This window comes from Boleophthalmus pectinirostris, unplaced genomic scaffold, assembly GCF_026225935.1.
Source record: "Boleophthalmus pectinirostris isolate CB_2022bp ecotype Guang Dong unplaced genomic scaffold, ASM2622593v1 HiC_scaffold_14, whole genome shotgun sequence".
Lineage (NCBI taxonomy): Eukaryota > Metazoa > Chordata > Actinopteri > Gobiiformes > Gobiidae > Boleophthalmus > Boleophthalmus pectinirostris.
In genome coordinates, this window is record NW_026571047.1 from 11,067,716 (window position 1) to 11,084,039 (window position 16,324).

At 39.2% G+C, this 16,324-nt stretch overlaps 3 protein-coding genes across 4 annotated transcripts in view; 2 read left to right on the forward strand and 1 right to left on the reverse strand.

The window, feature by feature from the left end:
- grid2ipb (glutamate receptor, ionotropic, delta 2 (Grid2) interacting protein, b) overlaps positions 1-11,767 on the reverse strand; it is a 47,040-nt gene extending 35,273 nt beyond the window's left edge. The window contains 4 exon segments of the mRNA XM_055150255.1: positions 6,034-6,188; positions 6,746-7,072; positions 7,368-7,621; positions 11,503-11,767. Coding sequence (XP_055006230.1) covers positions 6,034-6,188; positions 6,746-7,072; positions 7,368-7,613 — 728 coding nt within the window. The 5' untranslated portion in view covers positions 7,614-7,621; positions 11,503-11,767.
- Positions 11,768-12,192: 425 nt separating this feature from the next.
- Positions 12,193-14,295, forward strand: zdhhc4 (zinc finger DHHC-type palmitoyltransferase 4). Of its 2 annotated transcripts, none has more exons than XM_020924248.2 (7): positions 12,193-12,330; positions 12,526-12,656; positions 12,767-12,840; positions 12,917-13,095; positions 13,165-13,290; positions 13,389-13,633; positions 13,786-14,295. In XM_020924248.2, the coding sequence occupies exons 2-7, from the start codon at positions 12,534-12,536 to the stop codon at positions 14,080-14,082; spliced, it is 1,044 nt and encodes a 347-aa protein (XP_020779907.2). In that variant the 5' UTR covers positions 12,193-12,330; positions 12,526-12,533; the 3' UTR covers positions 14,083-14,295. The 2 variants fall into 2 exon arrangements, with proteins under 2 accessions (XP_020779907.2, XP_020779908.2); XM_020924249.2 differs by having other exon boundaries at positions 12,198-12,330; positions 12,610-12,656.
- Positions 14,296-14,600: 305 nt separating this feature from the next.
- Positions 14,601-16,214, forward strand: pgp (phosphoglycolate phosphatase). The gene is made up of 2 exons (XM_020924283.2): positions 14,601-15,329; positions 15,412-16,214. The coding sequence occupies exons 1-2, from the start codon at positions 14,738-14,740 to the stop codon at positions 15,735-15,737; spliced, it is 918 nt and encodes a 305-aa protein (XP_020779942.1). The 5' UTR covers positions 14,601-14,737; the 3' UTR covers positions 15,738-16,214.
- Positions 16,215-16,324: the final 110 nt, after the last annotated feature.

A 16,324-nucleotide genomic window follows, 5' to 3' on the forward strand; every position in this document is an offset into this window, starting at 1 on the left:
ACACTGCGTTGTGTAGAAGAAACTGCTTCTGTGATATAAATAAACATTCTTTGGGGATGTGGCAGTAGCACCCACACAACTCCTCTTCTGTTTGCCATCTGCACCTCTCTGCTTAACACTATTAACCATATATTCTCAGCTGCACCTCAGCATTTGTCTGTTAAACACACACTTGTAATTTTAATTTGAATGTGCCAAGTAGGACAGATTGCTCTCCGCAACTATCTCATCATTAAAACTTTTCCACGTCAACTCTTTTAAACTCACCAAGCTTCAATCTGACCTGCTTTCTGAAGAACACAGATCTATAATTATCTGAAAGGAATGGGAGCCAGCGAGAAGGGGACAGATTTCTCTAAAGGGAGCGATGACAAGACGAAACCAGACTCTCCTCTCTGCGCAGGAGTGAGAGGACAACTTACTGCAATGTCTCAATAAATGTGTTGCTTTAAAAAAAAAAATCTCTACTAGCACTATACTGTACAACACTAGCAATAGGTCATTTGGGGACAGAGATAGTGAGAATACTTGAGAGTGTGAGAATGTAGGAGGCTGCTATATATGCCCAAGACAACAGCACACTTATTTATCAAGTTAATACGTGAGTATATGAAAGTGGAGTCATTTAGCCCAATTCTGCAAAACCAACAGATAAAAAGTCAATGGCAAATTTGGGCTGAAGTCTTGTTTTTTTGGATCACATAAAAGGTCTTATATTACATGAACTGGAAAACAAAAACATATCTGCAGTTGTGTTTTGTGTTGTGTGTGGTATAGTTTTCAGGTTCCCAGCTACGTTTTACCTTTAGTTCAGTAGAAATGGGCAATTCCATGGGCGAAATCATCCAAATGATTCTAGTGAAGATGTATGGAGTTTAAAAACACAGTGCAGCACTTTACCACATGACATCAAAGGTGGAATAGAGTGTTTTCCATTTGAGAGAAGAACTCAATCTAAATATTCAGCATTTCTGTGTTAAACATGTGTGAATGAAACAAAATAAAACTCTAGTTATGTCTGTGATGAGGAAACAACATTATAACAACGATCAGAAAAAAGTGTAATACTGGCCCTTTAAACATAACACCTAGAAGAGAGCAAAGTGAAATGGGTATGAAATGCTTCTAATCAAAATCAAAAAACAAAATAGAGAAAAGACAGGCAAAACGTAAAATTTAAAGGTAAAAATATGCCTCAAGTTCAAGATTGAGACATATCTGAACTCAGTCCATCCCAAACATATGTCTGTTACAATTAAAATGCCAGATTATTGTATTAACAACATGTTTTGCATCACTTCCTCCTTAATACTAAATAAATGTTGATTGACACTAATATATTCAGTGATGCTCATTTCGCTGTAGCTGTGTGAGCAGTAGGTGGCAGTAATGCCTGCATACTGAATACACAGGTAAGGTTATGCAGGTGCCGGTTAAGTAATACTGCACATGCTAGTATTGTCAATCCTGGGCTGCACTCTCTCCTGGTACATAGAATATTGATTACACTCCAGCTAACCACTAAATCTATTTGTAAATCTATCACTCAACTTTGACAAATATAAATACAATGCCAGTAAGGTTTCTTAATTTTCTTAATGTTTCAATGTTACCTTATCAAAAACATATCCATAGCTATGTTTTGTTTCATTCACACAAATTCTGCATATTTAGGTTGTGTTCTTCTCTCATGTGGTAATACAGGTAATACACAGTGCTTCACTGTGTTTTTAAACTCCAGGCATCTTCACTAGAATGATTTGGATGATTTCAGTCCTGAAATTGCTGGAATTGCCAGTCTCTACTGAATTCTGCTGAATATTTTGAGCTTTGAAAATGTAGACAGACTAATAAAAAAGGATTTCTCAAACGTGTGAATGAAATGAAACACAACTCCAGGTAAGTTTTTGATGAGGTAACAACATTCTAACATGGCTTAAAGCTCGATTTTTTTGTGTAATATAGGACCTTTAAAGTTTTTTCTCTAATTATAAAAAATCTGTGACAAAAATAATCTACCACTTCACTATCACTACCCCAGGACTGTTGGAGCTGTTGGTTTACGGTTGGTTTCTCTGCTCACACAATCAATTAAACTGGTGTCGGCTGTGAAGAACATGGCATGCTGGATAAAAAAATAAAAACAAACTGCAAACCCACAATGTTCAAGTGCAATGTGTTACTCATTACATCAATTTCTACACATATAAATAACATTGTCTCAATCTGAATTATTAGCGACTGAAAACAGGCTTCAGTCACTGTCTCCTGCTGTCAAGGCAGAACACCATCATTATACAATAGGCACTCCAGCTACAAAGCACATGATTACAAAAACATGCATCAGCTTTACTTTACCAATTGACACCTTTCACTAAACATTAAACAAGTTTATTGTGTGATCAAGTATTTAGTAAAGGTGCACAATGTAACTTTTCTGGAAGGAGGTCCAGTATGACAGAATTTTCCACAGGATAACATTAAACTTATCTCATTTATTCAATTGCAAATGCTTTCAGTGCTCAAAATCACCTTGAAAAACATGCATTCTTACTATAACGGGCCCACCTCTCCACAGATCTGACCAGTAATTTGGCATGATGGTTTCATCTACTTGTCTTCCTGGAAATAGCCGAGTTTAATGCCATATTGTGTATCATTTCAGTTAAAAGAATAATATCTCTATTTAGGCAAGCAGGTGGCGGACTCTCCAGCCAAAAATTTACATATTGCACCTTTAAATCATGCATATTACTTCATCATGCACTTTTGCAGTCACATAATCCAACGTTAAATCTGTTCTTTCCACCTCCCATTGCCTAACATAAAAAAGGATAACCGCTTTTCCAAATCCAAAACTTACATGCATGCCAAAAATACTGCATAAAAAAACTGCCAAATAGTTTTCTGATAAAAAGGAAATCTTGTACTTACCCTAGGCAATTCATGATTTCAGCTGTGACCCATAGCTGACAACTGAAGTGAAAGCGCTAGGAGCAGATAGCGGCACCATCTCGTACACAAGACCCGCCTACTACTGCTACGGCTGCTTCTTAAATTAAGAGTGGGATAAAAGCTGCTGGGGGACCTTGAAGCGTGGAGGAGGCTGGCTTCATTTAAAAGTCAAAGGAAAAAAAGAAATAAAATCGTCTCTGAATATGCAATTATGGATTCCGACTTAAGATAAAAGATGACATTTGTATTGTATTGGCCGCGCATGTAAATACGAATGGTCAATTTGAGCTTTTGAATAATTTATGAGCAATCTGGGTCAAAACCCTCACCTCATTATGGGTAGGAAGAGCAAAAATACCTGCACGCTAGCTGCTGGAAAGAGATCTTAAGAGCGTATTAATAACTTCTTTAAAAGCGCCGTAGTAGTAAGAGAATAAAGACTGTTATTGGCTTAGGTAAGGAGCGCAATCTGTAGCCAAAATGTCCAGGGACTTAGCCAATCAAGTGAATACTGCTCACTTTGGCATGCACAGCCCCACGCCTGCCCAGAACCCTTCAATATGTTGGATACTGGATGGGGCCCAATCAGCAACATCCAATTAACGGAGGCTACTAAATGTGTAATTGGGTCGATTTGCCAAAAGTTGTGGCTTTCTGACACTTTAAGCATCCCAGAGGGTCAGTGTGGATTTGTGCAAGGGTGGCAGATGGGAGAGGAGATAGGGAAAAGGAGGTAGGGGGAGAGAGGAGCCCTAATCTACTCAGCAACACAACAAGCCTATTTACACCATGTGGATCTAAACTACACTGAGTATTTTAACATCATTTCATTTGTCTGTATTACACCTTTTGTTATGTTATAATGTTGTTTCCTCATCAAAATCATACCTGTGGTTTTCATTCACACATGTTTAACACACAATCTTCTCTTAAACAGAAAACACTCCTCGTGATAATACAGGAAGTGCTCCACCGTGTTTTCAAACTCCATGTACCTTCACTAGAATCATATGGATAATTTCCACCCTGGAAATACCAATCTCTACTGAGCTAAAGGTAAAGCAATAACTGTGAAAACTACTGCTTCATGACATCACAAGGTGGTATACATATTGAAATGTAGCCAGACTAATAATAAAGGATTACTCAAACATATGTGAATGAAACAAAACACTCTGAGTATGTTTTTGATAAGGTAACAACATTATAACTTGGCTTAAAGCTCACATGAATCCATTTTGTGTAATACAGGACATTTAAAAGCAAATACTGGAGGCTGAGTAGATGGTAGTTAGGAACTTAATTAAGTTTGTAGCAGGGTTCACAGCTCTATGGTCACAGTATTTGAGTTCAGCTGATTGCCTGTCTGAAAATATGCTCTATCCGTTTAGCCACAAAACTTTTTAGCTCCTTTAATGATAGCTTATTAGAAAAATAAGTAACCACTACACTACCACTGACACTGACACAGAAGGACTGTTGGAGCTGTTGGTTTAAAATTGGTTGCTCACACAATCAATTAAACTAGTGTCAACTGTGAAGAACATGGCATGCTGGGTAAAAAAAACTGTAACACTGAAAGCATGTTCCAAGCAGGAGTCGAATATCTCAACGTGCCCAGCCATTCGAAAATGCTAGATGTCCCTTCTTGATACTATTCTTATCTAAGATTGGAACTAAGTGAAAAATAGCAGCTTTAATTCCACTGTGTTTTTTCAAAACCATAGTGAGTCATAACCAAATAAACAGACTATGAAAACAAGCAAAAACCCATAAGTGAAGTAACCTTGATGCTAAGTTAAAATAAAACCGTAAATAACAAAGTAACACCAATGCCATACAGTTTAGTCAGTTTCCAAGCTTGAACATATAGGACCTCAACATGAACTGCCAGACTGTGAAGAGTGAGTCACAAGCAGGTGTCTTGTGTATTTCTGTAAAAATGACTGAGATTTTGTCATTCTCACTCTCTCTTTCTCTTTCTTTCATACTGTCTTGTTCTCTCCATTTTAACAGTCTTACTAAAAACTGTGATTCTCAATAAAACATGTATAAACTGAATGTATGCAGCACAGAAAGACTATATCAGAAGTTAGCTCTAATTGCCCTCTTAATGTGTGTAACAAGTGTCAAACAACTACATCTTGGATGCCCTCTGGTGGTTCTAATGAAAAATTACAGATAGAACATAATTCCTAAAGCCCTTACATAAAGATGTAAAACTGGAAAATGTGAAAAACTTAATAAAAAAATAAATAAATTGTGCTTTGCTACAGGCTTATCAATGAAGAACGGAGAGCAAATTCATTCAATTCAAAGACAACATTAACACAAGTAGCATACAAAGTAATAAATAAGCATATATACTTTTAACTAAAGTTACCAGCCTTAAATTTTCAGTGCAGGCTGATATTTTGTTTACACCAACCAGCTTCGAAAAGAGTACACACAAAGCATTATTTGAACACTTTAGAGCAAAGAAATAATTGCACAGAATGTGACTACACAGCTCTCTTTTTGGTTTGTGGTAAAAAATGGCTGTGGGTGACTTTGTAATAAATTTACATTATATATGTTGGCAAAAAAACAAATCTGCCATACATATCAGCCAAAAATATCGACAGAGCTTATCGGCCATCAGTTCCTCTGGATTCTAAACAATCGGTATAACTTTTTTTAAAAACATATTGGTCTATCTCTAGTGGGTATTGATATTTTTGACGACTCTATGTGCATATTAAAATTAATAAAAAATTAAAGACTAATACTAGTTCAACCACTGCAAATAGTTCTAATTCAGCCAAGCCCTACTTTTCTAGAGTTATTTATTTGAAAAGAATTGACCTAAAAGAAATGGCCTTATTTACCATCTTCAACTTTGGGTGACAGTCAGACAATAATACTGTCTCATGGCTCAACAGACAAGCATAAAGACGTATTACTGCTTACTAAATAAAACATACAAGCCTTTACGAACTCTCTTTCCTACTCATCTAACTCTGTATAGAGGTTACTGCAGCTGACCCCAGAGTGTAATCTGGTGTAATGTGATCTGTAGTGTCTTCTAGTGGCTCTCACCTGATACTGGAGAGGAGCTGCCGGTGCTCGTCCGTGCTGAGTATTTCGGGGAGGACGGACGCCAACCAATCCACTCTCTTCTCTGCAGCGTACTGCTTTAACACCGCAAACAGTCTGTCTTTTACCTCTGGGTCATCGGCTAAAATCTGGTCAACCTGGTGGAGAATTCATAGTGATGGTCATGTATGATTCAGAAAGTAATTCAGTATATTTGTTTACTGTACCAAGGATCCAGCCCGGTCCTTGTTTCTGGCCTACATCATCAGAGGTATAATACTCCATATAATCGAAGACTTGAATAGGCTATACCACAATTTGTTACGTGTCCATGTCTCTGAGTCTCGTACTGATGCTAAATGAACTGTGTTTATTTAGCATCAGTCTCCTGCTTCTCGTTACAACTCTCGAATGACTTTAATTATTTCAAAAACATTTGTAACCAGGAAACATGATCAAATAGTAATAATACAGAAACTGTCTTGCAAAATACATGCATTCTAATATCATTCTGTCTAATTTGTACAGTGAAGTGCAAAACAGAGCAACGGATCATAATGATTTTAGGTTCTTACTAGGTTCTTACATTACAAACTATGTATTTTCAGGTCAAGAGTTTATCAAATTTCATCAAATTATTCAAATTTAGTAAAAGTCCATTCAGTTGCACAGTGTTCCTAATATTGCATGATCCCTACAATAAGTTTACTCAGACCTTTCTATTGAACTCAAGAGCCTTGTGCTTCCTGTCCATCCTCATCCCATCTCCCATCTGACTGTCCTCGATGCTGATGCTGCGTTTCTGCCTTGGTCCCAGACAGAGGACCCCCAGGCGGAGAGTCCTGCCCTGGGAGGACTTGATGAGTGCAGCAGCTGTTTCGTGTTGGCGCACTGGGATGCCGTTGACCTCCATGACATAGTCCCCGGCCCTAAGCCCTGCTCTGCCTGCAGGGGAGCATGGAGAGCAGTCCTCCACTAGCAGGGGGCAGTCTCCCACGATGGTGAAGCCAAAACGACCATCTGGACCTGGGATGATGTCCATCTTTGAAGTGAGAAAATATGGACTCGGTAATTAGTACAAGTGTATCTGATAATGTTTCTTACAAATGCTTAACCTTGACTGTGTAAAATCACAATATTAGTAATAAGATAACAAATGGTCTCCTTTAGGCCTATCACAGTAATTACTACAGTATATAGAGTTAACGTTCAGTATGTGAGGTATGGAATAATTTTTGGGGGTTGATATTTATTGTGGGCTATAGCTTCTTTGCTACAGTTCTTTAGTATAGGGTATAAAGAAAAACAGAAACAAAAATTGAAAATGCTTAACTTACCTGGTGTATGCGTGACACCACTCCAATACTGGGCGGTATGTTCTTCTGTGTCTGGGCAATGGCAATGACAGCCTGTGGGGGCAGTGTGGAGACATTGTGGCCTTCGATCTCCAGCACCTGGTCACCCGGCTGCAGCCCGGCCAGGTGAGCACTGCTGCCCTCCTCCACAGACAGGATGTAGCTGGGCCCGCCCCCTCCCAGCTGGAATCCAAACTCCTCAGGCCAGCCCTGATTGGATGTCGGCATGCTGAGAACTTCAAGCACAGCAAGATCAGTGTTGACCAATAAAAGCACCATTGGAGGGAATTTAAAAAGTGAGCTTTCAAAGGTAGTAGGAGTAAGAGGTTTACATAAAAATGTACAGCACTAGTACTATTAGAACATAACCAAGTATTATTAATACTCTATTACTATTCCACTGCACTAACACTCTTAAAGCTCCCATCTGTAATTAGTTTGCCCAACTCACCTCTATTGTAATTCTCATATATCACCACTAGATGCTATCAACATTACTTCTGTCTGATAGCGTGTCAACTTTGGTCTGAAGACCACAGGTGAGCATGAACCAAGGCCAGGTGAGGGGAGGGGTGAAGGGGGGGGGGCACTGACATCTACCGGTAAAAAACAAATCAAATGAACTTACAGATGGAAGCTTTAACTACAACTTATCTATGGCCCTCATCCATTATTACAACTACATTTAATAGTAACAATAAAACTACTCACCCTAACTACTGCTACAACCACTACTCCAGTTACACCTTCTTGCATTTCAACAGTAAAACATTTTCTTATTGAAATCATTCTGGTCATTGTTAATTTACAATTTTAAATGCATGCATCTTATAAATAATGCCCAAAATATTTACCTAATTAACACTCCCACATCTTACATTATATAAAACATTGGGATTAGAAAACCTACCTGCCTTTACAACCAAATTCAAGTCCATTTGTAACAGATAAGGGTGCTCGTCTGTGCATGCCTTAAAGGAAACGTTCCTATCACAGCTCCCTGCCACTAGTGCCTGCACAGGAGGCTCTACCCGGTGAGGCTCTGTAACCCCTCTACCCTGAACCGTGACACACTCAGCACTCATGGCCTGGTTCACAAGCTCCAAAGCAGCCAATCAAATCGAAGCATCGCAAAAAAATGGTGACCTTAATTAGCTTAGAAAGATGAACATTCCCACAGCAGACTTTAGGGTGCTGAATGACTTTGTAATTATGCAAGCAAAACCAGAGCACACTGCACAGCTGATGGTAAAACACAGAAGCAGCACAGATCATGGAAAGCTTCAGTCACCTACGGAGCTCAGATTAAGCCAAAATGTTAACCTAATTCAGATTTCAGAATTAAGATTATCCCAAAATTTGTTATCTTCAAGACGGAAACTATGAATGGGCTACAGTCCCCCCAGTCTCGATTCATAATAGGATTTACAAAGACATGTCAAAGCTGATAAAAGACTTACATAAATCTTTAGATGGATATCGAAAGCCACGTTTGCTTTGCCGAAAAGAGTACCGGCCTTTTCGGTTTTGCAAAAACTTCTTCATCTTCAATGTCAGATAGTAGACAGCCCTATTAGCAATCCTCTCTGTCAAATGCAACACAAGGAAAAAGATAGGTGCCCCCCCAGACCGCCCACCCGCACCCCACGGTCAACACTCAGAGCACTGTCCCATTCTCGCACCACTCAGAAGCCACAGCAGTCCTCATGAGCAAGAGCGGGGCGTGTGCAAAAAAAGCCGGTGCAGCCTCTGTGAGTGTGTCAAGGAAGTTGCATCTCATCCCTGAATCATCGTTGGGGCCAGATTGAGCTGCTCAGTGTTAATCAGAAAAACTGGGACACGTGCACTCGAGCACCTCCGTTCCTTAATACTTCTCTCTCCAAAAAGGGTATTGTGAGGCCTCATTTTTCTATAAATACACCGATGCGTCTCTCTCCCCTCCCTTCCTCCGCCGCTGGTGAGATGGATCTCCCAGGGACCGCTCCTGGCCCAGAATCGCTCCACGCCAAGATGGAGCGGTGAGGGCTAATTGGAGCGCGTGTGTCTGGGATGCTGTCAGCCCCACTGCAGTTACTACTCGAGTGTTGAGCCCATTGAGAAGGAGAGGGGGCAATCTAAGACTCAGCCTGTGGGATTAGTAGGATTATGGGCTCCATCTACAGCACTCTTACATCCACTTTGTGTTATTAATACTCGGACAACACATGCTCCCCCAGACAGGCAGGTAATGTGTGGTGACACTGTCAGGACACTGTCATTGTGCATGTAGCAATAGGTTATGTTCATGCTGTAGTGAATTTCAATAGAATTTCAGATGGAGAGCAGGGGGGTAGGCCTTTGGGGAAATATGTTGCTACAGAGGAATATCACGATAAATAATAATATTGAAACTACTTTTCCTGATGACACAATAAAAAATAAAGCCGGATAAATCCAGTGAAGCATTTTTTAAAATACAGTATCATTAAATACCATGAGCTACAACAAATAAACAGCAGAATGAACAAATAATTGATCCTGGAAATCCCTCTACAACTCAGATCTTACCATATTACATAAAAAATAGCAGAAACCCCAAAATATATTGATCCAGCTTTTATCTGTTGAACAAAAAGTCATTATAGTAATTATTGTGGCAGGCCTAGCAGGGGTCTATATAATTCCATGGGAGATTACTTTTTTTTCAAAAAAATATCCAAACATATAATTCACAAATGCTGAACACTTTTATTTGTTTTGGGATTGGCTCCCCAAACTTGCTGTATTAATCTTATGGTTAAAAATTCAATTAAAGTCAATCTTTATTATGAACACATAATATTTGGTTCATAGAATAAAAAATAAAAAAAATTTAAAGATGAAAACAATTTAAATATACAGTGCATGTTATAATGTATACAGATAAGACCGCCAGTGTCTCCACAGCCTAGAGGTGAATCTGACAGAGCTCCTCACAGGACACACTAAAGCTTGAAAGATTTGATTGTTCAGATTCATAGCTCTGCACATAAATTAAAGTCTTTTCAACTGACAACATCACGTTTTGGTCACCAAGTTAGTGGTACCACTTTCTGCAGCTAGTGTGGCAAAATATTATTTCACTTCTGTTTATTTATGCTGACAAAGAAGACCTTGAACTTTGTGTCAAGTTTTGTTTCATGTGGATAGTCTCAACAAGGTCAACAAATCTGCAATCAAAACAAATTCCACCATATTCTGGCCTGTCATCAATTTTTAATTATACGGATTCTAGAGAGCTGTGATCTCTCCTAAATACATCCTACTAAAGCCAGGACATAAGATAGCACTTTTAACCAAAGAAGTATTTTATCTATTGTACAAATATAGTGCAATTAGAATGAGTGGACCCTAAGAAAGACTTTATGTACTCCATTAGAGGCCTTAGGTTTGTATTAAAAGAACCATTCACACTCTTAGCTCCAAGCTATAATCACATTAAAATAGATCATTGCTCCCTGATTCATTTAAGGTCAAATGAATTAACAGCATGTCCATTTCAGTGCATGTGTACAAGTTGGTTGACAACTAGTTTGATTAATGCATTGATTTACTCCAATAGATGGCATGAGGATAAGCAGGATCAATCCATCTACAGAAATTGGTTTACAAGCTATTTTAAAATGAAAAGGGAATATAAATGTATACAAAATCTATTTCATTTAGAACTGAATTTAGAAAGACAACATTTTGCAACAGATTTTTGCCCCCTGACTAAATAATTAAGGCAGTACTTTTGCTTGAAAGAGGGTTTACTCTTCCAAAGTCTCCTCTAACATAGTATATAACCCATAAAATTATTCAGGTGAAAAGATAAACATATGGGGAACCGTCACTTTACAAACATTTGCCCAACCTTAAACTGCCACAGTGAATTTACATCCAGAAAGATTCAAGCCCAAACATCTGATGCATAGGCTATTTGTTCTTAAATGTATGAGAGAAAGGATCTGAATTTAAAGTTGAATACTGACACAGAGAATATGTGTACATCCGATCATGGACATTTAAAGAGCATCTGAACAGTATATGTAGAACTTGTACTGATAAACCTTGAACCATCCACAACAGTCCAAAACACTAAGCACCCATCCTTTACCTTTTGGAGAGACATCCAGAGGTATGCAGGTAGATCTCCTGAGTACTGTTCCCCTCTGCAGCACTGTGATCTGTAATATGAGTGTTGGCCCATTGAGTCTGCAACCGGATCCAGCAGGAGTCTTGTGGAGCCTGGCCAAAGCCTATAGAGTAGAGAAAGGCAAAAGAAACACAGTTATTGACCATTGTTTTGTCAGAATGAATCTTAGTGTTTTACCCAAAGCACTATTAATAGCCAACACCCTAGCAGAATAGTTGCACACAAAGTTAATGGCAAGTATTAATGATATTTTTAGAATATAACATCTAAGGGAAAGTCTTAGAAGCTATTCCTCAGTGGTGAGTACTATAGCTTTGTCTCCATAACAGTGAGATTATTCATTTTTGCTAATGTTTGATAGACACAGTAAGTCAACACGAACATTAGCAGTGCTGGATCTACAATGAGCTAACTTCATTAAGCCACGTGACAGTGTTATGGATCACATACAAATTTAATTTAAAAAATTAAAAAATATATCTGTACTATATTAATTTCACAATATATAAAATATATAAAAGTTTACAGCCTTTATTCTGCAGCTCAAATCATGCAAATAATTAAATTCTGTTCAAACGTGTACATCCAGCTGGGGCCGCTAGGGTTGCCTGACTATCTGTGCAGCTAGTTAGCAACATTAGCTAAAGTGATGCTAAGGAAGTGATTTTATTGACACAACCTGGGCATGGAGCAAGTGGGGCTGATATGCTGTGCTTTCGACAGAGAAAACTAACAGTGTCAGCGTGAGATATGACTTTAGAAAGGGGCTATGTGTGACTCCTCTTAAAGGTACTCAGATAAATGTATTTCAAAAGAGCGATATGTGATTAGCTAACCTTTGGAAGAGGAATGCAATGGTGGAGGGCTTACATAGAGATCTTATAGAAAAGTTGAAAACTGCACAATAAAACGAACAGAGGAGACTTATTATAACCTATAAATTGTTCATTATTTCCATTTTGTTTTGTGCTTGCCCTAACACAGGCTACATTATGGATTTCCTCACTTTATTTGCCATTTACGTAGTTGTGGTACTGACATGTATAGTCCTTGTCTGTAAATATTCAGGACAGCAGCAGTCTCCTCTCACCGTCCTCTTGGACAGTCTTGCAAAGGTAAAACAATAAAATCAAAAAATTATCACGGTAATTCAATGGGCGACCGCTATGTGGCGATGCTGCTAATCAATACTAGAATCAAATCTTTCTTTTTATTGTTTTGATAGATATTTGGACCAATTACACCTAAATGGCTCCAAAGGTTTTCTCAGAGGGCTATGCACAAGCTCTTTCACCAAAGGTTTGTTTAATCTATAGTCAATGCATTTATTATAGGCCTATATATTTTTAAAAGTGTATTTGTTTTGTAATCGTAGAAGCAACATGTTCATCTACATTCATATCCTGCTGGAGGTAGCGGTGTATGCAGAGTTTACATATGAGGTATTTGGATACTGTCAGGAGATGGACACTACACTGGCCAGTCTGTCTGTGCCTTACATCCTTTTAGCTTTAAAGACATTTTTCTTCTACCTCTGCATTAAAAGAGATCCAGGTAAGCCAGGGTGTGTGCCAACACTTTTGAACTTGTTTGTATGATTTCTGACTGTTTTCTCCCCAACAGGTACAGTGACAAAAAAGAAAGTTGCTGGTCAGCTTCATATCTACCGATATGACAGTCATCTGTTTCACCCTGGAGTCTCCTGTCCAACTTGTCAACTTGTCAAACCTGCTCGCTCTAAACACTGCAGTAAGTGTATTTGTTCCCCAACTAGACCAGGGGATTGATACAGCAGTCATTGGTTGTTTGCCCTTGATTTTATTTACAAATGTTGTCCACTTTTCTAGGGGTCTGTAATAGGTGTGTTCAACGCTTTGACCACCACTGTGTCTGGGTGAACAACTGCATTGGGTCTCAAAACACCCGCTACTTCCTGCTATATCTCTTCAGCCTGAGTGCTATGGCTGGTGACGTTGCCCTCCTAACGGCAGACATGCTGTTACATGCAGTGCTGAGGTCAGGACTCCTGCACGCCAGTTATTTAGACGAGAAAGGCCAGCAGCAGCCAGCAGGGCTTCTGTTTGTTGTGCAGGTGAGATGTAGTTCTGAAATGGTTGCCCTACAGTATTCCAATAGGATTGTTGTACAACTATTGCAAGAAAAGTTGTGATACAATTAAAGTAGCTTGTGTACTATATTCATGCATTATACTAAAATACAGTATTCCTTTTTTGTTTGTTATAGCATCTTTTCCTGACATTTCCTCGAATTGTTTTCATGCTGGGTTTCCTGATCTTCATCTTTTTCCTGCTGGCAGGCTATGCGTTGTTTCATACTTACCTTGCTCTTATAAACCAGACTTCTAATGAATGGTACAAAAGTCGAGGATATGTTTGTCAGCACTGTCACCCAGCAACTGCTGACCGCATGTGCAGTGTGTCATCAGACCACTCCAAAAGACACTTCTACAGCAGAGGGCTTCTACAAAACATTGGAGAGATTTTCTTCCCCCCACAGCCTGTACACAAAAAAGACAACTAAGACACATGTGAGGCAACATTTATAGAGTTTACTTTCAACAAAAGCCAAGACCGCTGCACTTTTTGAAATAAAGTCAATCTTTAATGAATGTTGTAATCTGAAATGGACTCTATGGTTTCTGAACACTTGTTTTTTAATAGTATAGTTGCAGCAAAATTACAGGTGCTAAAATGTTCAATATTTTTCCTGACATGTATATTTTTGTTTGTATTTTTTAACTATAAAAGATCACTCCCACACAATGCCTGAATTTCTGATTAGGCTGTAGTACAAACCAAATAAATGTAGCTGACTAAGTTAATAAGCACCAGTGTGTTTTCCTACTTTGCAATCCAGGTATACATGTTATAGGCTAGAGATAAAATTTAAAATACCCTTTAAAACTACAGTAAAATAAACTTTGCCAATCTGTTGCTATCACTGATTCATATATACTGTTTCTGTGTATTCGATCTGTACCCTGTATCTAGTTCTATAGGAACGAGGGCGGCGCTTCATTTGATGACTGTGCCTTTAAGCCGGTGCGGAAGTAACTTTGTGGGGAGAAGGTCAGTCCTTTTTAAGTGGATTTTGACAGCGGATGAATTAAATCAAGTCTGGAGTCTAAAGCGTACACTTCATCACCATCAGCGTGAAAGGCACTATAAACTTGATAATGTCAGGGACCAAATGCACGCGACTGACCGGGACGCTCATCAAACAAGTGCTGGACTCTGTAGACAGCGTGTTGTTTGATTGTGACGGTGTGATCTGGAGAGGAGACCAGGCTATTCCCGGAGCGCCAGAAGTCATAAACCTCCTCAAGAAAAATGGCAAGAAAGTCTTTTTCGTCACCAATAACAGCAGTAAAACACGGAAGCTGTATGCGGACAAAATGTCCCTGTTGGGTTTCAACGTGACTGAGGAGGACGTATTTGGAACCGCGTATTGCTGTGCCATGTACCTCAGGACGGTATGCAAGTTACAGGGTAAAGTGTACCTCGTAGGCAGCAATGCTATGAAGCAGGAGCTGGAAGCATTTGGGATCCAGCAGACTGGGGTCGGACCCGACCCTATCACCGGGAAAAATGCAGACTGGGCCAACGTTCCGTTGGACCCCGAGGTGAAGGCGGTGGTAGTCGGCTTTGATGAGCATTTCAGCTACATGAAGCTGAACCGGGCCATGCAATATCTGAACCAGGGTTGTCTATTTGTGGGGACCAACAGGGACACCAGGCTGCCCCTTGAAGGGGGCAAGGCTGTTCCAGGTAAAACTTTTAATAAAAATACCTAAAATAAAAACAAATCATTGAGTTGAATGTTAAGAAAATCTAATTATGCTCTATTTAGGTACTGGATGTCTACTGCAAGCAGTGGAGGCAGCTGCCCAGCGCCAGGCCCAGACTGTGGGCAAACCAAACCAGTTCATGTTTGACTGCGTTGCCTCTCAGTTTGGTGTTGAGAAGGGGCGCTGCCTGATGGTTGGGGACCGCCTGGACACAGACATCCTTCTAGGCTCCAACTGTGGTCTGAAGACCTTGCTCACCCTTACCGGGGTCAGCACTGTGGCAGAGGCACAGGAGCATCTGAAGAGCGGCTGCACAGACAGGCAGGGCATGGTCCCTGATTACTACGTGGAGAGCATTGCAGACCTCCTGCCTGCTTTAAGGGAATAAAACCTAGAGTGGAAACAAAGATAAACACAAGTAAACTAGTCACTGACAAAAAGTGTCAGGAGACAAGACTGTACAAAATCCCATTTTAAATTAATTGTTGGCAGTACTCCCAAAACTAGAATTTTAACAGTTAATTCCAGTATTATGAAAACAGTTCAATTTAATTTAGTTATATTTGGCCAAAGAGATTATAGTTGATGGCGAAAAGCCATTAACCCTTCTTTTTATGATGCAATATTCTGAAGCAACTCAAAGTCAAACTGAAGGAGGAAATGAATTCACAGTTTGCAACAGAGCTACAAAAACAAATGGACTTAACAGCTGAGCTAAAGGAACTGGACTTGAATACATGAGCTGTCTTTATGTGTGTGTCATATTCATTTATGATGGTTTTCTACTGCTCAAGTTCTTTTAAAGTTATATTATGTAAATGTGCAGATCTATACTCAACACAGGAATTAAAAGTTCTTAACTGTTTGTGCTATTTATTATGTAATATTACCCCCAGCTAACACATAATGATCTGAAATCTATGCTGAATAGATTCATGTGATGCTATAACTTGTTTCACCCTGATTTTGACCATT

What these genes read in the sequence shown, in the direction of transcription:
- zdhhc4 (XM_020924248.2), top strand. Translation starts at nt 12,534, where the DNA reads ATGGATTTCCTCACTTTATTTGCCATTTACGTAGTTGTGGTACTGACA. An exon ending in CACAAGCTCTTTCACCAAAG is followed by an intron (nt 12,841 to 12,916) that starts GTTTGTTTAATC and finishes TTGTAATCGTAG; the next exon opens with AAGCAACATGTTCATCTACA. An exon ending in GGCTTCTGTTTGTTGTGCAG is followed by an intron (nt 13,634 to 13,785) that starts GTGAGATGTAGT and finishes TGTTTGTTATAG; the next exon opens with CATCTTTTCCTGACATTTCC.
- pgp (XM_020924283.2), top strand. Translation starts at nt 14,738, where the DNA reads ATGTCAGGGACCAAATGCACGCGACTGACCGGGACGCTCATCAAACAA. An exon ending in AGGGGGCAAGGCTGTTCCAG is followed by an intron (nt 15,330 to 15,411) that starts GTAAAACTTTTA and finishes TGCTCTATTTAG; the next exon opens with GTACTGGATGTCTACTGCAA.